At 54.1% G+C, this 23,778-nt stretch overlaps 1 protein-coding gene across 1 annotated transcript in view; it reads left to right on the top strand.

Annotated features, from left to right (window-relative positions):
• The first annotated feature begins 469 nt into the window (after nt 1-469).
• Nucleotides 470-23,778, top strand: part of CSPG4 (chondroitin sulfate proteoglycan 4) — an 81,496-nt gene continuing 58,187 nt past the window's right edge. Inside the window, exon 1 of the mRNA XM_075897386.2 lies at nt 470-667. Within this exon, the coding sequence (XP_075753501.2) occupies nt 580-667 (88 nt within the window). The 5' untranslated portion in view covers nt 470-579. The remainder of the gene's footprint in view (nt 668-23,778) is intronic.

The following is a 23,778-nucleotide window of genomic DNA, read 5'->3' as shown; positions in this document are numbered from 1 at the left end:
ATCATCCCTGTCTGAAATGGGGATGCATACTCCAGCTCCCAGCACCAGCCTTCACCCATGGCGAGGCTCCTGGGAGATCCTGACACTCAGTGCCAGGGCTGTCCGACGAGGATGCTCCCATGAGCAAGAAGAAAGCCTGCAAAGACCCTGCCGCTGAACCACGCCACTGCTCTGGGAACACCCTGCTCCTCTCTCAGCTGACACCAGCCACAGCTGCAGTGAGACTTCATCCTCCCCAGCCTCAGGCCTGGGCAGCCCAAAAGGGCATGGAGAAAAACAGAGCCCCTCCGGTGCATGGAACAAGGAACCATTCAGAGCATGGGGATGCAGCCATGAGGCACTAGCCCTTTAAGAAGGGGAACCTACTTGTAATCCGAGAGGGGCCTGTTTTAACCCAGTCTCCTCTGTGACTGGAGGGCAAAATCCAAAGGTCCCTCCCTCAGCAGAAGTTTATTAAATATAGTAGTAGCGGAGCCCTCAATTGAAAACAGATAGGCTCTGTCTGTGGCTGTGCCTCCGGCTCCTTCCCCTCTCCGGCTGCACGAGGAATGCCAGCGGCTGGTCCACGCTAGCTACACCATGGGCTCCTGTGCGCTTCCCACAGCTCTGCTGCTGCTCCAGCTCGCCCTGCAGATGCGGCCCCTCCAGGCCGGACCAGAGGCTGGAGGTAAGCTCCCCCCAGGCAAAGCCACTCTGTGCGGCACCGATCCCGGCTTTTGGGAGGATGATGGGGACACCATGGCCAGTGCCAAGGAGAGGCGTGGGAAACAGGGCAGAGGCAAATCAATGGGGAGAAGGGAGAGAGGGGCCTGGAGAAAGACGAGCCCTCAGAGCCTGATGGTTCAACGCTGGGCCTGCAGCTGCAGGAGGAATAGAGGCAATGACCTGGGAGGGATTCATCTCAAAACCCGACAGTCCAAATACTGGGAGAGCCGCTGCAGGGAGCGAGTAAGGGGACCAGTTCCAGGGCCAGTTCTCTGCTTCCCAGCCCAGGAGCATTAGGGGATGGAAATGCAGAATTCAAGGCAATTAACTGTCAACCTCAGACAGCCCCAGGGTCAGGGACTCAGTGAGATCCGTTAGTGCTGGGATCTCCTCCCTCCCACGCTGCCAAGGATCAAGGAGACAAGTGGCTTGTTCTCAAGCCGGGTTTTCCTAGGCGGCAGGTCGTACTGAAAGCCCCCGTCAACTGCAAAATGTGATTCCATCATGTCAGTAGGGCAGTGGCTCTCCATGAGGGGTACACTTACCCCTGGGGGTATGTTGCAGCCTTCCAGGGGTACATCAGCCCATCTAGCTGTTTGCCTGGTTTTACAGCAAGCTGCATAAGAAGCACTAGCAAGTCAGTATACACTATATAGACCGGGTTGGGAACCTTTTTTGGGTGGGGGGCCGCTGACCCACAGAAAAATCAGTCAGGGGCCTCGCATAAGTGGGAAGCAAAGTGAGAAGCCCCTGACTGAGAAGGAAAAAGACACTCCCCACATTCCTGGCACACACTAGAGCATGAGGGTAGTAGGTTTTGTGTGCTCCAGTCCTGTGGGTGGATGGGTGGGGGGCCGGATTGCCAGCATGGGTTCTCCAATGCGGGGGGAATCTCTAAGCCTTGGGGATCAGGTCCAGGCAAGCCAGGGGCTGCATTCAGTCCCCGGGCCTGAAGTTCCCCACCCCTGGTATAGACCAGGACTTGCTGATACTGCTCTGTGTGCTGTATGCAAGCACGTTGCTGTTACATGGTGAAATGAGAAAGTCGGCAGTTTTTCAGTAAGAACTTGCAGTGAGATGTCTGGTTTTCTGCCTGATGTTGCAAGCCAGCAGCTGTAAAGTGAAGTGAAATGTGGGGGTGCACAAGACTGAAAGGGGTTGAGAGCCACGGCAATAGGGGCCAGGAGGTTTTCGCTGTACTGGTCCCGGAAGGAGCCAGCTGTTCCTAAGTGAGTTGTGTCGTCTGAGCTGGTACCAGTCCCAGGTGACTCTGACCATCTCCGCTGGAATCGATAGGTCTGGGCTCTATCCGGGGGAGCAGAGCAGGGCTTGCTTTGCTTCTCCTGTTGCTGATTGCAGGGCACTGCTGGGACTGGGGAGGGAGGGGGACCCAAGCGAATGCTGTCTCTGCTCGGTGACTTCTGGTGTTGGCACTGTGCTGCAGGCTTGGAGCGGCTGTGCATCCTACAGAGCTCCCTACAGTCGGCAGAACCTGGAAGCAACAGACCCAGCCCTCTGCCCACGTGTGGGCTTTGCCTTAGGACTGTAATGCTGCACAGTCAGGTTTTCTGCCCTCTCTCATCCAGAGTAGAGTGGGTGGCTTATTGTTGTCAGTAACAGGCGGGGAGGTCCTGCTACTTGTGTTTCACTTCCCGCACACACCCTCCTCTGGCCGGCGGTCTTCATCTTTCTCCCTAATTGGTACCCAGATACCATGGTGATGGGCATCAGTCCACAACCCCGGCCACAGCGATGGTTTATAGCTATGCCACAGGGATGTAGAGATACGCTGTGTGGTTTTCTCCGTCCGTCTGTTCAGGTGGGAACACCAGCCTCAAGAGACATCCGCAACCCGGCTGTCCCGGGTGACTCAGCATCTGCTCTCTTCTAGAGGGAGGTGCCCCTGGGTTGAGGGCGAGGAGGCCTCTCAAGTAACAGCGCAGAGGGAGGGTTTGAGCTCTGTCCCAGTGAGGAGGGGACGCGGCAGGGCCTGGCACACAGATACACACATGGAATGAACCAGTCTCTGTTCAGCCAGCGAGGGTTACTGCCGGGCACAGGAAAGGCGGGAACGCTGAGCGCTGATTTATACTTCATTCCTGGCCAGGTTTTACCACCACACAGCACTTGGCAGAGCTGAGCACTGTGGGTGCTCTCTGCTCCAGCATCCCACTACTGAAATTCCACTGTCCTCCCCTTTGTCTTTTCTCCTTCAGCCGTATCCCCACATCGGCCAGACCAGTCATAAATCTGAGAACTTGCCACCTCCCCCAGTGATGACTGATATGACACTGGCAGGCTGGACTCGTCCTTGGCCCCTGGTGCCATGCAGTTGCTCCCCCTCCTGCCAGACAGCCCTTGTCAAACATCTCCAGCCCTTTCTCTGCTGGCTCCACTACAGCCCTGCCCCGCCTTCCCGCTGCCCACTCCGTGCCAAAGGGGGCCATGCTGAAGGTGCCTTCATTGCCTCCTGATGTCTTTGGTGCTAGCCATGCTAGTCACAAGGCTTGTTTCTATCCCTAACTGGACAATGGGCCTTTCACCGAGGAGGAACAATAAACAGGACTATGTAGCACTTTAAAGACTAACAAGATGGTTTATTAGGTGATGAGTTTTCGTGGGCCAGACCCAATTCATCAGATCATCCGTACGCCACTAAGGGTATGTCTAGACTGCATCCCTCTGTCGGCAGAGGGATGCAGATTAGGCAGGTTGACATTGCAAATGAGGCAGGGATTTAAATGTCCCGCGCCTAATTTGCATAAAAATGGCCACCGCGTTTTGCTGACTCAACACTTTGTCGGCAAAAAGCAGCAGTCTAGAGGGGGATCTGTGGAGAAAGAAAGCCTTTTTTGACAGATCCCTTATGCCTCCTGCAAGGAGGTTTACAGGATCTGTCAAAAAAGGCTTTCTTTCTCCACAGATCCCCCTCTAGACTGCCGCTTTTTGCCGACAAAATGCTGAGTCCGCAAAACACAGCGGCCATTTTTATGCAAATTAGGCATGGGATATTTAAATCCCTGCCGCATTTGCAATCTTGACCTGCCTAATCTGCATCCCTCTGCCAACAGAGGGATGCAGTCTAGATATACCCTAAGTGGATACACATAAGGGCCATGGATGCCTGCCTCTGAGGACAATTCCCATAGACCCTCTGTTGCACTCTGGGCAGGAGACAAGCAATGAGAAGTCTTCGCACAAGGCAGTGAGGGTGGGGGAGGATGCACAAAATGGAAAGGGATATACAGGCCAGTATTTTATAAAGCAAATGAAAAATTAACTCTTTCTCTGACTAGCAACTCCCCAGTGCCTCGCTGGCTGGATTCTCGTTGGTGACCCGAACAGGTTTGTTCTGCAAGCCCTGCTCTGGGCCCGGCGCAGGCAGACGGGTGTGGGAGAAAGGTGCAGGCCATGGACAAGGAACAGCCTTTGGACAGATGCTGGGCCCTAGCAAGTGGAGTGCCGCTTACAAACCTCTGGCCCAGCTCAGTGGTGTGAGACCTGCACAAGCCAATCCACCCACAGGCTGCCCTGACCCCGGGGAGTTTCTGGACCCACTGCTGACTGCAGGAGCATGCCCTGGGGAACCCGCCCAGGCAGCCCCCTCTCAGCCAGGCTGCTCAGCCGAGGTTCTCAGGAACAGGCTCCATTGGCAGCAGAGTCCACTGAAGCAGCCTAGCAGTGACTCTTCCTGTCTCCCAGGGGGAGGGAAGGGGTCAGGTTCAAATCCCTGCAGGCCAGGGTGCTGGGGAGCCCACTGCAGACTTTGCCTTCCCTTCTCTCCCCTCCCAGGGCACTGAAGGCAGCACGTGGAGCTGCTGAGAGGCAGCAAGGTGAGGGGACGGAGGTGCAGAGGGCTCCCCCTCCCTCTTCCTGTCCCATTTCCCACCAAAACCCATTAACTCTCCTCCTCACCCCTCCTCTGGGCAGATTTGCCTCAGGGAGCGGGGGAGCCACAGGCTGCAAGAGCAGCTCTTTCCACTTTGAGGGAACACTTTGTCCGACTGCGGAGAGCTCCTCAGACAAGCCCTGCCTGTGCGGCCGCTCTCCCAGGACCAGGATGCTCTCCGGCGCGAATGCTCACACTCCGTTTTCCGGATGCTCAGGGGCTGTTTGAACACTCAGTCAGGAAATGCATGAGCTCATGGGTCGTGGCAAACCAAACTCAGAATCACAGAGCACTAGAGCTGGAAGGGACCTCGAGAGGCCAGTCCCCTGCCCTCACGGCAGCACCAACCGCTGTCCACATCATCCCTGAGAGATGGCACTTTCCTTCTTAAAGCCTCCCCGTGGCTCAGGTATTTTATTCAACCAGGCTTCTTTTTACATGGTTTTCCAAAGACTGCCAGCTCTCCCAGCTGGCCCAGTCACTCATCCGTCAGCCTTTCTTTAAACTTGATCCACACCCTCCGTGGCCTCCTCTGCCACTGAACCCAGTCAATTCCTCCTCTTCCTCAAAAAACCCACAACTTCCTGAAGGGAGGTTCCAAAGAGGCTGGAGAGAGGCTGTTCTCAGTAGTGACAGATGGCAGAACAAGGAGCAATGATCTCAAGTTGTGGTGGGAGAGGTCCAGGTTGGATATTAGGAAAAACTATTTCACTAGGGGGGTGGTGAAGCACTGGAATGGGTTCCCTAGGGAAGTAGTGGAGTCTCCATCCCTAGAGGTGTTTAAGTCTCGGCTTGACAAAGCCCTGGCCAGGTTGATTTAGTTGGGATTGGTCCTGCCTAGAGCAGGGGGCTGGACTTGATGACCTTCTGAGCTCTATGATTCTATGATTCCTCATTTGACAGAGTGTCAGCTCCAGAGTTTGACTTGTACTCCCCCATCAGTTGGTCCACAAACCTTTGACCACTTTGTCTTCTCTCAGGCTGGTTACAAAAAGGTAAGTATTCTCCTGGGGGAAACTACATTGAAAGAAACCAACTTTTTTTCTTTTTCTCCTTTTTTTGATTTTGTTTTGTTTGTTTGTTGTTTGGGGGGGGGTTGTGTCATTGATAAAAAAAATACTTTTCTGTTGTTCTGTTTTCAAAAAACCCAGAAGTTTTACTTTTTGGTTGAAAAACTGAGAACGTATTTTTCCTCAAAATCTTTTTTTTTAAAGAAAACAGACAATTTTTGGTCTAAAAACTTCTTGGAATGAAAAATTTCTGCCACCTCCAGCCTTCTGCTCCCAGCCACTGTCTTTGCCTGAACCCTACTGAATCAGAGGCAAAGGCAACCACAGCCCTGACTCGTCGTGGCTTGGTGTCCCGCTCATTGCAAAATCCCTTGGCACCCAGGGTATCCAAGATGCCATAGGCCGATCAGCTTCCAAGAGGTGCGAGGATCCATGACTGCTTACTGCATGCCATCTTCTTCACTTGCCAAATTAGCACAGTGGCTGGCAAGCAACGTGCAAAAATTCTTCTGCTGCTGCTTCGTTCTTGGGCAAAGTGATCATCTTCCATCTAATTCTGATTTGTATCCACTGAACAAAAAACTAACCAGGCTAAGCCACTGCTTATGTCTGTGTCCAAGATGGCTCCTGCATGCTCCTGGCATGCGCTTTAGGGGTTCCATGATGCAACACTGGTATTGTTTCCAAAGTATACAGGATCAGCAGGCCCTTCCTCCAGCCCTGTACATACCGGGCAAGTTAGTCAGTGGTTTCTCACTTCTTCTGCCGAGAAGTGCCAGCTTCTAACTTCCAAAGACCCTGCCTTATACACTCACCCTAGCTTGTCCCTTCAGCAGGAGAGAATGACTCAGGAGCAACTGACTAAGATGGGAAGGTCTGAGGGTGCCGGGGTTGGGGGAATGCAGTTTCTGAGTCACTTGGCTGTTGGGAATTTTCCAGCAGCCAATGGGAGGTTGTAGCATTGGGGTGAAGAAAGGCGCTGACTGGACTCCTCAACAGCAGATCCCCAACTGGGCTTATGTGCATCAGTGGAACTGAACAGATGCCATTCCTGTCCCAGGCCAGCCCTTGGGACCAGCCCAGCTCCATCTGGGGCAGGTCCAAAGGGCAGTGGACCTTTACACCGCCTTTGTGGGGACAGCTGGGGGCCAGTTTGGCTCCCAGCCAAATCACATCAGCCTCATAGCAAATTGCCAGCAGCCAAAGGGAGCGCTCCAACCTTTGGTACCTGTCATAGTGCAAGGGCATTCTGGCCACATCCCATCCCCGGCCACGTCCCTTACAGACCCCCGACACTGGAGGTGGCACAGAGCCAGCTCTACGCTGCTGGGGGTTTCCAGCCCACTGGGGAATCCTCAGGCAACTGCATAAGTCAATCTCACAGCAGGGCTGCCACAGGCATGGGATGTAGGAGTGCAGGGGTACCACAGTACCACAGCATTGGACTCCATGCCAGGGTCCCAGTCACCAACTCACACATGGGAGCCCTACTGCTGTGCAGGTTCCTGGATGCCAGCTCCAAGGGGTCCCAGCCGCCAGCCTCCCTGCTTCTGGGGGTCCCATCCTCCAGCCCTGTGGGCTCCACTATCAGCCCCAGAGTCCCAACCATCTGTTCTGTTCATTCCCTCTGGGGCACCTGGTATTGGCCAGGATGGACCTTTGGTCTGACCCAGTCTGGCTGCTCTTATGTTCTTATGGTGTTAGAGGCAAACAAGCCTCTGAATCAAATACTGGTTGGTTGATCCCCCCCATAACCCAGCCCTCCCCATCTCTGCACAGGTAGAGTTACATATCCAGAGCATGCCTGCTTTGGGACAGAGCCAGGGGGGTTAAGAAGGGCCTATGCTGAGATGGGAAAGACGTGGTCCATGTTTAGACTAGCCTGGAGGGCGTCTCAGGAGTTAAAGGGAGGACGGGTAGAGATAAAATGTTACGGTTTGGGGATTCTTTTGTGCTACACTGAGAAATCTAAATGATTTATTCATATACTTTTTTTTCCAATTGCACCACATATGTTGAGGTCAAAGTTGCAAGCGGCTGGAAAAGTTTCCAGCTGATGGGAAAGAGCAGGGAAAAAACTGTGTAAGAGAAGGAAGGAACAGAATGCAATCGGTATCGTGGGAATCACGGAGGAATATGTTCTTCTCACTCTTATATTTAGCCGTGGCAGGCTTCAGGCAAATTCACAATAAGCACATTCCTAAACCAGGGCAGCACAGGGCTAGCTGTGGATTACAGTCACTGACATCAGGTTTAAAATGGATGGTGATACAATTTCATAGGCACAGACAATCTTAGCCTAGACTAGAGTCTAAATTATGTCTGATGTATTGACTGGCTGAAAACAGAAACCATTCACAACAGGCAGAGAGAAATGCAGCCTAGGTTTTCTGCTCCCAAAGCTGTTCCCAGAGTCCATTCCAGGTCACCACAGAAGTCCAGTTCGGACTCTTCTTAGAATTTAGATTCCCTAAACTGAGTCTAGTCTTAGTGCAGCCTCTGGCTTCATTAGCCTGCATTTCCCTCCATTACACTCATAGGAAAACCATTGATTTGTATTTTCATACCTACAGGACCTGGATTCTGCATTTGTTCCAACATGCCAGTTTCAGAGGCTTAATTAACTGCAGAATCAAGAGGGTTTTGGAGTCTCTGTGCTGCACATAGCACTTAGGAGGATTCCACATAAATGATGCTGATTTTGGTGATAGCCTATTCCTATCTGTATCATCAGATTAGCTTCTGGGCCATGGCGGGGGGGGGGGGAAGGGCAGCAGCAAAGTTACTGTTAGTAAGGGATTCCTCAGTGCCAAATTAGTCCTTTTGAGGACAGCTGCAGCCTCACCACATGACTCTGAAGTAACATGATTATGTTGGATCTTCACACCATGAAGAAACAGCATTATGGATTGATGCAACGGCATATTGCAGCATCGTAAAGCAATGCTGCAGCTGGACAATGGGCAGGACACATTGTGCTTAAAATAAACCTGGGACTGTAGTCAGTCTGCAAGCCAGGGTGCATCTTAGGCCCATGAAAATGGAGACAGCAACACACTGAGGTTAAGGGATAGTTCACTGGCAAACAGCCGCCCACCCCGCCCCAATCCCGCAAGCACTGTAGGTATTTAAAGCTGCCCCGCTCTCTATAAAAGGGTTTAGCTGCTGTTACAGGTCAGTTGTGGTAACAAAATGCTCCTCAAGTGATATTTTAGGGTTTGGTCATAGTTTTTTGTCAGGTTGAATTTGGCTTTAAAAACGAGGTTTTATAATCAAATGTAACAGAAAAACTAAGTCCAAAAGAAATGTTTCTAGAGGTTTTTTTAACTGAAATAAAAAGCTGGAAACAGTTCCCATTCCGGCACCAGATTTCCCTTCCGTGTTGGCAAATAGGACTTTTTGCTAATGCATACTAACTGGGACATGAACTGGACTAGAAACTGATTTTAAATCCGAGTGAAATTGACTAGGTTATTTGGAAGCCCACACATTTCAGCAGCTAGGTGTGGCATTGCCCACATTTGCACCAGTGGTGGGCCCAAAAAACATGCAAGTACAATATTTGCAGGGGCAGATGCTTTTTTCGGAAAGTTTGTGTGTCTGGGAGGGTTGGGTGAGTATTTCTGTGCCTCCATGCGTTTTAGCGTGCTTGTCCGGGGCACATAATTTTGTCCTGGGTTAGGATGACATGTGAGTCTGCAACATGGGCTGCAGGTTCCATACAGACTTTCTCATTGTGTTCCAGCAATTCTGCTTCTGGTCCCAGCTTTTCCAAACCTAACAGAAGGGAGGATTCAAGGTTGCTTCAAGTTTGGGAGGAAAGTTTGGGTCAGTTCTATTTTTATCTGAATCAGCGCACATGGCACACATTCAAATTGTACCTAATGGCCAGGTTTGGGTTCTGGGAAGTGAAGAACCACTGAGTATTAGAATCATGGAATCTGAGGGTTGGAAGAGACCTCAGGAAGTCATCGAGTCCAACCCCCTGCTAAAAGCAGGACCAGTCCCATCAGAATGAAACAGCCCTGGGGCAGGCCCTAAGCAAGGACAGTGGATAAAAAGGCAAATGCTGAGACTGAACAGAGGATGTAGCTAAGATAGAGACAGGGGAGAAGGTGCTGGATGGTAGAGTCATAGATGACTGATGGAAAATTTGGCTGCGCAGGTCAACAGAGGCCATGCTAAGATACCTTTTGGAGAAGGGGGTTTAACTAATCTCCCTGCTCCTAGCTGCAAGTCTCTGCATTATTCTCAGAAAGAAAGTGGATTCCCCCACACTCGCTGTACTTCTTTGGGAAAACAACACTTTTCACCTGCCCCAGCCAGAAATAAACCCTACCCCCCACCTCTTTCTCCAGTTGATGGAGGGACACAAGTGAAAAAAAATCCGATTTTCCATCCCTCTCTCCAGATCTGTGCATGCCTTGTGTTGCAACGCTGCTAGACTCCTGCACTCCCTCTTGGCATTGCACCGTCCTGAACAGCAGCCTTGGCTGTTCCCCCGATAGACAGTAGCAGACAGACAGACAGACAGCCTCTTGAGATTTGCCAGAAATATCAGCTGGCAGGAAAATCAGGGGGTTGCATAGCCTCTGAGCAGGCACCTGACTGGCCTGGGGAGGGGTCCCATCACATCCCTCCAGCTGAACAAGGAAGAAAGTAACATTCAAATGCATGTGTCATGTAACTCAAAAGCCACAGCACGATACCATGACTCACCCTGCTAAAAAGGGAGCTTTTATGGGTAATGAGTCAGTTATAACTTCGAGTGGAGTTTTTTTAAAATTTTGCTCAAATGTTTTTTATTTGCGGACGGGGGCGGAGGGCCCCGGGAGGGATAAAGCCCTTTTCAGGGCAGGGATGGGCGGTGGCTCATCCGCACACACAAACACCTCGCAGCTCCTCTCTCCCGCTCTTAGGTCTGTGACTAGCTATGGAAGAAATGTGCTTTTAATGGCTAATTCCACTCTGCCTAAATCACAGCCTCCCAGATGCTTGAGGTCATGGGGCTGGCCTGGCTACCTGGGGCTTCTGATGTTTCCTTTAAGAAGGATGATCTTGTAGTTAGGACCCTGGATTGGCTCTGAGATGTACTGATCCCCAGGTGACTCAGGGCAAGTAACTTCGCCATGGGGAATGAGGTGCCCAAATATACACAGAGAGCTGGGCCTTCCAGCCTGCTCTCTGCTGCCACGTGCTTTATCTGCACCGGGACGCTGGGTTGGTAACTGACAGCAGGAACCAGTTATACAGGGCTCGGTGCCTGCATAGATCCTCCAAGTCCAGTTACAAAAGGGCCTTTCTCAGTGTCACTCGGGAAGGGTACCCATGAGCAAGCCCCCTCGTACCAGAACAAGGCTGCTTGGTACCATTTGGTTGAGGTTTGCGGAGGGATTTTTTGCCACTCGTGACACCAGTGCAAGTACTAAAATGGATGCAGATGTACTGGTGTAACCGCCAGCAGGCAGATTTGCACCTGGGGCCTCTGGAGCTAAGTGTAGGAGCTATAAAGCCAGGGGCAGTCACAACTGTGGGCTCATACGGGATCTCAGCTGGGTCTCTGGAGCTTGAGCCGTGCTGCCTCAGCTAGGGGAAGTATGTAACCCACACACCTAGGCTACATCTATACTACACCTCTCGTCTGCAAAAGCTTATGCAAATGAAGTACTGATTAGCATATAGCTGTGCTTCATTTGCACAATTAGCAGCCGTTTTTGCACAAGAGGCTTCCTCATTTTTTCAGGAAGAACGGCTCTTGAACAAGAGAGGTTTTTCTGCACAAAAAGGAGCCGTCTACACGGCTCCCTTTTGCGCAAAAGCCGCTTGCGCAAAAACAGCTGCTAATTAAATATGCAAATGAAGCAGGCTTTTGCGGAAGAGAGGTGCAGAATAGACGTAGCCCTAGTGGGGTTCGCTGTCTCATGGAGCGGCACTTAGCCCACTTACAGTGAGAGTTGAGAATAAGGGAGCTCTACAGTCTAAACTAAGAGCCAGCTGGCTTTATAGCTCAAGGATAGAGGCTCCTACACCAAGGTCCAACCTGCCTAGTGCTAGATACACTGGTCTAATAACCCATCTCCTGTGACAGCTTGTTCTCATCCCCTGCTGGGAAAAGCCCCATTTTCAAACTCCAGTCCCTCTGCCCCCCTTTACTGCCTGAACCCCACCGACCTGGGGGGGAGCCCAGGGGTTCGACCCCAAGCAGCGGGCCTATAACCCAGCCCGCTGGGCTGGGCTGTGAGGCTCAGGCTTTAGCTTTGATGCTGGGCCCCAGCAACTATAAGCCAGGCCTGGCACCCGGTTAAAACGGGGCCATGAGAACCACTGAGCTTACTCGTATCTCCCGTTGTCAATGCCCTGCCTTGCAAAGCTCTGGGACATGGAGAGCTGATGCCTCAGTGGCTCTTGCTCTCTGCCTGTGGCACTTCATAGAACCATAGAGCTGGAAGAGACCTCAGGAGGTCATCAAGTCCAGCCCCCTGCTCTAGGCAGGACCAATCCCAACTAAATCAACCTGGCCAGGGCTTTGTCAAGCCAAGACTTAAACACCTCTAGGGATGGAGACTCCACTACTTCCCTAGGTAACCCATTCCAGTGCTTCCCCACCCTCCTAGTGAAAAAGTTTTTCCTAATATCCAACCTGGACCTCTCCCACCACAACTTGAGCCCATTGCTCCTTGTTCTGCCATCTGTCACTGAGAACAGCCTCTCTCCATCCTCTTTGGAACCTCCCTTCAGGAAGTTGAAGGCTGCTATCAAATCCCTCCTCACTCTTCTCTTCTGCAGACTAAACAGACCCAACTCCCTCAGCATCTCCTCATAGGACATATGCTCCAGCCCCCTAATCATTTTGGTTGCCCTCCACTGGACCCTCTCCAATGCGTCCACATCCTTCCTGTAATTGGGGGCCCAGAACTGGACACAATACTCCAGATGTGGCCTCACCAGAGCTGAGTAAACAGGAATAATCACATCTCTGGATCCGCTGGCAATGCTCCTCTTAATGCAACCTAATATGCCATTAGCCTTCTTGGCTACAAGGGCACATTTAGGCTGTGTCCAGACTCCATGCCTCCGTCGACGGAGGCATGTAGATTAGCCAGCTCGGAAGAGGGAAATGAAGCCGCGATTAAAATAATCGCGGCTTCATTTAAATTTAAATGGCTGCCCCGATCTGCCGATCAGCTGTTTGTCGGCAGATCGGGAGAGTCTGGACGCGATGCCCCGACAAAGAAGCCTTTCTTCATCGACACAGGTAAGCCTCGTGAAACCAGGTTTACCTGTGTCGATGAAGAAAGGCTTCTTTGTCGGGGCATCGCGTCCAGACTCTCCCGATCTGCCGACAAACAGCTGATCGGCAGATCGGGGCAGCCATTTAAATTTAAATGAAGCCGCGATTATTTTAATCGCGGCTTCATTTCCCTCTTCCGAGCTGGCTAATCTACATGCCTCCGTCGACGGAGGCATGGAGTCTGGACACAGCCTTAGATCCTAAGCATTTGGGGGCAGAGGCTGACTCAGGCTATGGGTGTGTGGAAAGGCCGTAGCACAAGGCGGCCCTTGGTTGTGGTGTGTAGGACTACAAAGCATTAGGAAAAGATTTCCACTGTTCTGCTCACATGGCTCCTCTTTGCCTGGTCAGCATCTGCCCTCCCTGAAAAGAAAGTGAGGGTATGTCTACACTACCCCGCTAGTTCGAACTAGCGGGGGTAATGTAGTCATCCGCAGTTGCAAATGAAGCCCGGGATTTGAATTTCCCGGGCTTCATTTGCATGAAGCCGGCCGGCGCCATTTTTACTCCAGAGGCGTACAGCTAGTTCGGATTAGAAGCCTAATCCGAACTAGCTACTCCGTGCCGTGTGTAGCCGCGCAGCACGGGGTTCGAACTAGCTGGCATTTAAAAATGGCGCCAGCCGGCTTCATGCAAATGAAGCCCGGGAAATTCAAATCCCGGGCTTCATTTGCAACTGCGGATGACTACATTACCCCCGCTAGTTTGAACTAGCGGGGTAGTGTAGACATACCCTGACATAGCAGCTAGTGACACCAGGTCAAACCCCACTCAGGCACAAGATCCCTAACCTCAGGGGTAGAATCAGACCAGTCTAGATGAACTGATACCAGAAGTTCCCAGGATCTTCACATCCCACTCCCCCGCAGAAAAAAAGAATGGTGTGCTGCACAGTGTGTCGGCAACTCAGGTCGGTATGGGGTTGCTAACTAGCCCTGAAAAAAGAAATCCCTCCCTACCACCCCTGAAAAAAAGAAGAAGAACCGAAAAGCTCTTGATGCACGTGAGAACCAAGCGGATGGATCCATGCTCAGCCCTCAGGGACTCCGAGGGAATTTTCCGTTTCCCCTCCCCGCCTGCCCTCAGAGATAGAGTGATCCTCCTGGCTTGGCTTCAGCAGAGTTTTGAGGTTTTATATATCCTGTCCCACACAATCTTTGGGTTCACATTGTCATTTCCTTTGGGAACTGGGGCGGGGGAGGCTAAGAGAGGAAACTTCTGGCCGAGGTGGAGGTGGCTGAGAAAAGTTTTGTGGCCTGCTAGGCAGTGCTGGGAGGGGATGTGCACACCCCACACGTACAGGCCTGTCTATATATACATTCATCGTCCACTATAAATAGTGGCGGGCAGGCATTTCTTGTCTCTATAAACACACGCTCGGGGCTTGTTTCTCAGAAGAAGAAAAGTTGGAGGGGGAACAGATCCTGGCTGCTTCAGTTACAAAACCCACAGCAAAAAAAAAAAAAAGGGAAAGTTCTGGGTATTCCTGTCTGTGCAAAAATAACGCATCAGTTCTTCTTTCTCCCCTCCGCGAATGTCCGTCTTTCCTTCCCACACTGTGAACGTTTGCTCCAACTCCTAGTGGAGGGCTATTTTCCCCACATGGCACAAGCAAACACAGCAACAGCTTAAAGAGACATGCCTTGCACTGTTCGCCAAGATTATGCCCTCTCCGCCTGCTGTGCCCAGGCCCACACAGGCTCCATATGCTCCATGTACTGCAGTTGTCAGAGACTGATGAAAATGTTTGTGATGAGCGGTGAGGATGTAACGTGCCGGGAAGATGAAAGGCGCCTTCCCTCTCGCTTTAATGGCAGCGCTAGATCCTGAAATTAAGCACAGCAGGGATCGTCTCTGTATGAGCTTCAAAAGGCGCCTCACACGCCCGCGTGTTTTTTAACCTCTCATTTCCTGCCCTCGTTAGAGCTGATCAATTCTCCCTGCAGTTCAGTGCAGTGAAGAGAGTCGCAGGTGAGGTTCAGAAATCTTGGGCCAGCAGAAGATCTAGCTGCTAGTTTAGAAATCCCTTGATCCTCTCTGTCTCCTGTGCTGTTCCCGCATTTGCTGTTGTACTGTCCTGAAAAGAAACCCTCGCTCCTATGCCAGGCGGGCAGCCACTAACGGAGCTCGAGACAGGTCTTGATGAACCCCAGGATTTCTACTGCAGCCAGCGAACGCGGGGAGAGTATACGCAGAGAGGGCTAGTCAGTTCTGCGTGGGTCTCCCTGCAGGTGGATGTGATCAGTAAAGCTGTTGGTTTCATCCCGCCCTCCCTACCTCCCTCCGCACGCTGCCGCGAGGAGAGGTGCACTAAAGTCTGGGCAGCAGGAAAAAGAAAGTGTGAAGCAGAGAGGCAGTGTTGTGTAGTGGCCAGAGCACTAGATAGGGAGTCTGGAGCTCCGATGTGACCACAGAGCGGCTGGCCTGTCTGCCCAGCCTCTTTCCCCAGCTCTGCCAGCTCACAGCTTTACCCTTTGACATAATACTGAGGCTACTGCACCCCGAGGCTTTCCCTTTGCCCCGCTCTGTGCTGAGATGGGGGGTGTACACACTCCCCAGCCCCTCCCTCTGCTGCAACAGCCCATCTCCCTCCAGCTGAGCCCTCTCGGCCCTTCATAGGAAACACTCGTCCCCTTCCCAGCTGGGTCTGATATTCAAACGGAGCTGGGCAGGCCTCGCCCTTAGCCTGCACCTCGTTACAGTGGCCAGGAACAGTCGCTTCCTCTCTCTCCCCTCCCATGATTGGTCGGTCTTGTGTCACGTCCACTTGGCTGGTTGGCGCTGGAAGCAGGGCCTGTGTTTTGCTGTGGGCGTGTGCAGCGCCTAGCACGGGGGGTCTGGTCTGCGGCGCGTCTTCGTGTGACCCTCTACCATTCATAGAACTGGCCTAACACACCCTGGGGCTGCTTGCAGAGCTGCCCCTCCTGCTTCCCCAGCGTTGAGCTGCTCACGGCTAGCAAACCTCAGTCCCATCTTCACACCACGAATCCTGGAGATGCAGGGTCACCTCTCCTGCCAGCGTCCTCGGCCAGGGAAAGCAACCTGGCCAGGGCCGGGACTGGGGAGGGCTGACCCCGGCCAGATTTCAGCTTGGTCTCTGTGTTCCCTCGGTGGGTGGGCAGAGGGATGGGAGTGAGCGCACACGGGGGTCCCCAAAGTAGAATTTCACCCCTTTCGCACGGAGGGATCCCAGGGAGCAGCATCTTCCCCCACCAGGTTGTAGCCACGCTGGGCCCAGGCTGTTAGAGGGAAAGCGGATGAGGTGATGTCTCTTATTAGAGCAGCTTCGGGGTAGCTCCAAAGCGTCTCTCTTCTACCCACAGAAGCTGGGCCACTGAAAGATGAGTTCCCACGCCTTGGCCCCCACCTTCTCACCTGACCCCCAGCATATCCCTCCGCCCTTCCCAAACTGGTTCCAGAGGCACTACTGCCCAGGGCGGTCCCTACCAGGGCTGGGGCCCTACACAGCCCAGCACCCGCATACACACACCCCCATGGCAGGAGGGGAGCAGCCACTCGGGAGCTGGGGAGGGGCAGAATCTGAGGGGCAGGGAGCTGCCAACTCTCCGGCCTGGATGCCATTTGCTGCCATGGTGTCCGGTCCGTGCAGTCTGGAGGAGTCAGCAACCCTGGGGCGGGGTGGGGAGGGAGCCGCATCTGCAGCCGCAGGGCCGGTCAGAGGGCCAGCGGGCAGCCATGCTGCCGGCCGGAGAGAAGCGGCGCTTTGAAGGGGAAACCGCCTGTGTGGCCGGCCCCTTCTCCTCCAGCGTCCCCCGGCCTGTGCTTGCACCCTAGGCAGGTGCACCACAGGGCACCGCTAAAATCGGAGCTCCCGGCGTCATGGTGCCCTGCGCCGCTGCGTCTGTCTAAGGGCGGCCCTGGCTGCTTGTTTCCCAGCAGGGGGTCAGAGGAGAGGCTGTGTTTGATGGGGATTGCATTTCCTCCCCTGCGCCTGCCTCCTGGCCGGACAGAGCTGTGTTCATTCCTTACGCACAGGGAGCTCTTTTCCCCAGATACTTATAAGACCTTTCCTCACATCCAGATCCACGCACAAAGGATGAGCAGAAGCCAGCCGGCCAGCCAGGGAGCCTGAGAACTGTGCCACTCGGGACACAGCGCTCCCTTAGCTCTATCCTGTTTCACATCCAGGCGGCACGTGGCCGCGCATGCCAGGGCCCTGCTGCTGCCCCCCACACGGCACAGACTGGCAGGCACATGCTGAGCCGCTCACCCAGCTCTGACAGAGACAGGGCACCCTACCTCCCCCAGCGCTGATCAAGCAGGCAGCGCTCTGTTCCCAGTGCTTCCCCACATCTGCTTTTAATAAATAAATAATCCCTCCCACCCTAGAACAATAGAGGGCATCCGATTTATACCACAAGCCACAAACGTCGCCTATTCCCTCCTTCTGGCACACCCCGTGGAGAAACCCATTCATGTACACGTTCAGACAGCCCCATGCAAGCATCCAACTCCCTGCACAAAGGTACACACATCAATATGAGCCCCTCTGTACATGTGGCTAATAGTCCTCCGTGTGCATGCAAATCTGTCACCTCCCCATGATCAAACCCGCCCCAACATGCATGCACACAGATAGTTCCCCGAGTCCCTGAGAGCTTCTCCACTGAAAGTGGTGTGACTCTGCATCAAAGTGGCCGCTTTATTGCACGTTTACACACCCCTCACAAACTCAGGGGCCAAGCTAAGTGCTGTGGAAAGCAATGGGAGCTGTCAACATCCTATCCCAGCACGCAGTGAGCTCTGCCTCAAACCTGAGAGAGACCAGTTGGGAGCTGGTCTTGCCTCCGGAGTCCTGGCCAGGAATCTGGGCAACAGTCTGTGAAGACTGTTACCTCAGTCACATTCAAACTGCCCTCCGCCCAGCTCCATGCAGAGACACACACCCATGTGTGTGCAGAGATCTACATGGACACACCTACCCAGGACAGACACGCAGCAATCGGTACACACACAGACACAGAGACACACACCCACGTGTGTGCAGAGATCTACATGGACACACCTACCCAGGACAGACACGCAGAAATCGGTACACACACAGACACAGAGACGCACACCCACGTGTGTGCAGAGATCTACATGGACGCACCTACCCAGGACAGACACGCAGAAATCGGTACACACACAGACACAGACACAGACACACACCCACACACCGTATTCCCAGAGAGAAGTGGCAGCGCTTTTCCTTGGGGTTCTTGAGCACTAAGAGGGGGTCTGCAGATCCCATGGCATGGCCACAGTTGGCCTGGCTCAGCAAACGTGGCTTTGTGGGGCTCAGGCTGTGGGGCTAAAAATGGCCCTGGAGCTGTCTAGGCTGGGGCTGGAACCCAGCTGTGAGACCCTGTGAAGGAGCCGGGTCCAAGCTGCAGCCCAAACTCAAACGTCCACACTATTTGCATCCCATCCACTTGTGTCCACAGAGTGGGGCTCTGAGATTTAGCGCTGCAGGTTTTTTATTGCAGTGTAGACGCACCCTTTAGTGTGCGCCTGGGTCCAGTTTTTAGCCTTGACCCTGCAAGCACCACTCGGGTAGAAGTGGCCTCTTTTTTCAATGAAAGCAGAGAGTCTCGTGGAATCCCGGGACTCCTGAAGCTAGGGATTTACAAAAAACATCAACTCTCGCAAGAGGTGAGCTCTCATCCTAAGCACTGGTGGCTTTGTGCGCACTTGTATCCACGCCCACGCTAACCCCCGAGGCCAAGCTGCGCAAACCGATATATCACACAGCACACGCGCTGACACGGCAACCAAAAGGCACCCTGCAGAGCTCACGTGTCCGTTCCAACACACATGCCGACACACGTGTCGTGACATGTGCTTAGTGGGCCAAAGTCTCTCCTGTGCCCCTCAGATTGCAGCAGGGCTGCGGGGGAAGGGGGCATAAAGTGGTGCAGAGGATCCCCTGCCTCGTTTTACACGGGGGGGGGCACTTCCCCCCGCGGCTCCCTGTGCTGAGCCTCTTCTGGCAGCTGCAAGGGACTCGGCGTGTTGCTGTCCAGGGAAAGCTGTGGGTGTGAGGGACAGTGAATGCAGAGTCCAGAAACCCTTCCAGCGGGAGAGAGAGAAAGCCCGACTTGGAACAGGCCGGGAACCACGTCCTCCAAGGCTGAAACAATCTTTCCAACGGCTCTTGGCAGCCCGGAGCCAAGGAGCGAGGCTGAGTCACACTTCAGCAGACGTCACAAAGGCCCTTTCAACCTCCCTGCTCCCCAAAACCTCCCTCTTTCCCCCTCAGCTCTCAGCTCACCAGCCCCCTCGGCCGCCCACTCCAGTGCTTCCCCTCCCTCGCTCCCAGGGAAAGAGTATTTCCTCATATCCCGCCTAGACCTCCCCCACCACAACTTGAGACCATTGGTCCTTGTTCTGGCTCCATCTTCTGTGGTAGATGAACTTCCTCAGGTGGTTGAAGGCTGCTATCAAATCCCCCTCTCCCCCCGGTCTCTTCTTCAGACTAAAAGAGCCCAAATCCCTCAGCCTGTCCTCGTAGGTCAAGTGCTCCAGCCCCCTCATCGTTTCTGTTAATTCACATCAGTCGTCCAGTCAGACACAGCTGTGAGCTCAGCCGTCCGGTGCGGTGCGCAGGCCCCAATGCCCCCTCATGCCTGGGCACAGCAAGCTCCCCCCCCAAAAGAAACCGTGTTTTGTTCGTGCAGAATGCCTCACGCAGCCATGGGCAAACTCAGGCTTTCAAAGGCCGAGCGCAGTTACTGCCAAATGTAAACCTCTCCCCTCCAAGCCTCACCCCCACAAGCGTGAAATCCCGCAGCACACCCTAATCCGCCCAGCGCCGAGTGCGACCACGGCGTGCTCACTAACAGCATACCCTGTGCACTGCACGTGTGCACACGTGTTATGTGCACACACCATCACTCCCGAGCCACACACGCCCGGCCCAAAGAGATCTGGGATCACGCACCTACATCCACGCCTCTTCTCACCCCCTCGCAGCCACGGAGGGCAACTCTGCAATTTCACTGCAAAGATTTGGCTTCCGACGCCAGATTCTTTCCCCGGGCTCCTTCCCCAAAAGAACAAGCTGTTTTTGTTTAACTTCCCTGCAGTGGCAACAGTCAGTCAAGGACAGGGGCTGAGGGATGCCAACGGAGCCAGAGTCACGCTGGGCAGCGGCACAAGCATGCTCCTCCAAGCGCAGGCCATCCCACATGCAAAGAAATCAGAAAGCAGCACCAGGGTCCCCTCGGACAGGAGCGCTGAGCCTCGTCCCCCCGACGAGGGTCAAGCCGGGTTACACCTGCTGTTGGGCTCACTCGTGCTTTTAAAAAACAACGTGACGTTTTTAAGGTAGACTCAGTCGTCTGTGCTCGCCCCAGCTGTGGCCTGTTTTGCCGCGATCGGTTGCCTTTCTCCTTAATGGTTTTGCATCTGGCAGAGCCAGACAGTGCAGGAAATGCCATCGGCATTAGAACCACTAGTATCGTTGTAAAACCTCGCTGGATAAGCAAGGGTCCTGCACACATGGCTGAGCCGGCCACGCCTCCTCCATCCAGCTCTCCAGAGTCTCCTTCACTCTACTTGGGAATGAGGGGGTGACAGGGAGCCAAAGAACAGGCGAGAACAACCACAGACGCATCAGAGCCAGAGCTGGGTTCAACTATGCAAAAAATACGAAGCAGCTAGGCCCTTGCTGCAAGTCCCTTTCTCCGACGGAACCCAGCCAGCTGGGGCGGCTGCTGAGCCGCATCCTGATTAGATTTTGGGACAAGCAAACTTGATTTGCGCATTTTCAGTCTTCTTCAAGGGCCCAGGCGCCCCAGTGCGGTCTGAATTGGCGCGCCTGCCGTCCCACGAGAGAGAACAGCAGATGGACCGGAAGCGGCAGAGAGAAAGCAAAGAGAGAGTAGCGTGAGGAAAGGGAAGGGGGGAACATCAGCGTAATGAATATACGCCACGGTTTTCAAAAGTGACATGGGGAGGGGTCTGAGGGTTGGGATTATGCTTTAAATTGGGGGGTCTCAAACTCCCGGCCCACGGGCCAGTCCTGGCTGGAGCAACTGCACAATCCAGCCCGGGATGCCTAGCAGGCCGGGTGGGGGAGGGGCTGTCCATTACCAGCTGCCAAGCCCCGCCCCTTCCCACCATTGCCCCGCCCTTTCCCCCATGGCACCCCATTCCCCAAGCATGCGGCTTTAGGGATCACGGGGGGGGCTAGCGCTGTGTGGCGGCAGTGGTGGTGCACCCCACGCTTCCCACAGCAGCAGGAGTCATTGTGAAGCAGAGTGCACTGGCCAGGCACACTCGCTCCTGCCGCTGGGGGGTGACCACTGCCATACATGGCCCCAGCCCCCTCTCCCAGTTATTCCTAAAGCCAGGTGCTCGGGGGACAGGGTGCCATGGGGGGAGAGGAGCGAGTGAGGGCAGGAAGAGGCAGGGCTTGGGGACCGGTAACGGACAGGCACCCTCAGTCTGCCGGGAGTCTTGGGCTGGACTGCACAATCCCTCCAGCCAGAACTGACCCGCGGGCCGGGAGTTTGAGACCCCTGCCTTGAATGGACCTGAGCACCTGCCAAACCTGCGCCCGCTGGGTAAAACGCCAGCGCCCTGCCTTGCAACGCGCTTTGAGATCAGGGGATGCAGCGCGCGCAGAGCGGGGGCTCCCTGTGACTGACAGTAGCAGAAGCACAGGGGAGCCATGGCTCCAGCAGGCCTGGCACCCTGCCACTCGGGCCTCGGCATGGCAGGGGGGTCTCACTCAGCCTGGGTGTGTCAGACATGCTGGACAGTCTGTGCTCGCTCTGTAACCGGAGGCGCAATGGGCAGGCAGAAATCAGCGCTGTCTCTCTGGATGCAGCTCAGCCCTTTCATCTGCCTGCGTCCAGCTGGGTGTGTTAAGATAATTGACTGTGTCTGGTGGAGGGGAGCTAGTGGAGAATTGACACGGTAACCACAACAGTTCCCCCTAATTGGAGCTGAAAACCAATACGCCCCATGGCGCATGCACAGTAAATCCAGACATTGCCGGCCAACTTTCCATCCCACCTTCAGACATCCTCTGCGCCTTGCATGCACGCTGGATTTTGCCTGCAAAAGTGGGCGTGTGTCGACACAGGGCACGAAGGGGCTGTGCTAGTGCACGCAGATGCCTTGAGCGGCTCCTTGAGTTGCAAGCTAGGGGGCCCAGAGCCTCAAAAGGCTTTCAGGCCCCTAATTCCCATTCTAACCCACAGGTCTTAGGCCCCTAAATACCTAAGAATCTGGACCTTGCTGTCCTCAGTAACATTCTCGCCAGTTTTGGTTAAGCACAATGGCTGTGTCTAGACTGACCAGTTTTTCCGGAAAAACTTGCCAGCTGTCTACACTGGCCGCTTGAATTTCTGCAAAAGCACTGACTTCCTACGGTAAGAAATCAGTGCTTCTTGCGGAAATACTATGCTGCTCCCGTTCAGGCAAAAGTCCCTTTTGCCCAAAGCTTTTGCACAAAAGGGCCAGTGTAGACAGCTCAGATTTGTTTTCCGCAAAAAAGCCCCAATTGCAAAAATGGCGATCGGGGCTTTTTTGCGGAAAAGCACGTCTAGATTGGCACAGACACTTTTCCACAAAACGTGCTTTTGCGCAAAAGCGTCCGTGCCAAACTAGACGCGCTTTTCCTAAAATGCTTTTAACGGAAAACTTTTCCATTAAAAGCATTTCCGGAAAATCATACCAGTCTAGACACAGCCAATTAGTGGGGCAGAGGAAAACAAGAGGCAACGTGCAAATGAAGAGCCTTGTGAAAAGGTGCTAAGCCGTGTCCATTGGCTGCCGTTTATTCTGCTCTTTCATGGGTTTACCAGCTTAGGAGAGTGTGCACCATAACGCAGGTGCACCTTGGAGTTACTCACCAGAGAGTTGGTGGCCCAATGGGGTTCTCCGTGCGGCCCGCAAGACAGTTTGCTCACCATTGCTCACACACAGGGCTGCCAGATTCCACTGGTTTGTGTCCATGTTGGGGTTTTCCCGCCGGTATTACTAAAGTGACACATACGTAAAGCAAGGGGAGGTCCAGGTTGGATATTAGGACAAACTATTTCCCTAGGAGGGTGGTGAAGCACTGGGATGGGTTCCCTAGGGAGGTGATGGAATCTCCATACTTAGAGGTTTTTAAGTCCCGGCTTGACAAAGCCCTGGCTGGGTGGATTTAGTTGGGGTTGGTCCTGCTTTGGGCAGGGGGCTGGACTCGATGACCTCTTGAGGTCTCTTCCAACCTTACGATCCTATGAAGTGAGGTGCATGCCAGGGGCAATGGATGTGCTAGGAAGGGGAAGGCTTTGCCTTCCCAAACCGCCAACCATGATCCCGCCCATACTCCACCCCCAGAAAGCCTACGGTAGGTGTTCTGGGGTGGGGTGTTGCTGCCCCCCAGCACCCGCCCTCCCTGTTCTCTAGGACAGGGGAGGCTCAGGCTGTGAGCTGGCCTCCCTCCCCAGCGATCCCGGCCTGGGGACGCTGGGGCCACACGACACCCACCCTCCCCATGGAGCTGGAGGCGGGGCGGGGGCTGCACACCGCGCCTCCTCATGGTGCATGAGGGCGGGGCCTGAGCAGAAGGGGCGGGGTCGGGGCTTGCTTCCCCCAGCCCTGCCCTCATTCACCGCCCATGGTGCATGCTGACTGCACGCAGCATTGACTGTAAGAGCCATGCTCCCTCTGCCTCCACGGTCCAGCCAGCACCCCGCAAATTCTAGGTACGCCAGCGCAGTTAGCAAAGCTCCCCTAGCCCGGGAGAGCGGCCTGGTCGCAACAGTCTTGCATCCCACTGGGATGAAGGAGACGGCTCACACAGCCCACTCACTAGCCTAGGTGGCCCATTGCTGCGTTAGGAGCCAGGCCATGGCATCTGTGACAAAAACCCCGGCCCT

This window comes from Pelodiscus sinensis, chromosome 14 (assembly GCF_052426305.1).
Source record: "Pelodiscus sinensis isolate ZL-2025 chromosome 14, ASM5242630v1, whole genome shotgun sequence".
NCBI classification, from domain to species: Eukaryota; Metazoa; Chordata; order Testudines; family Trionychidae; genus Pelodiscus; species Pelodiscus sinensis.
This window is presented reverse-complemented; position numbering and strand designations above follow the sequence as displayed.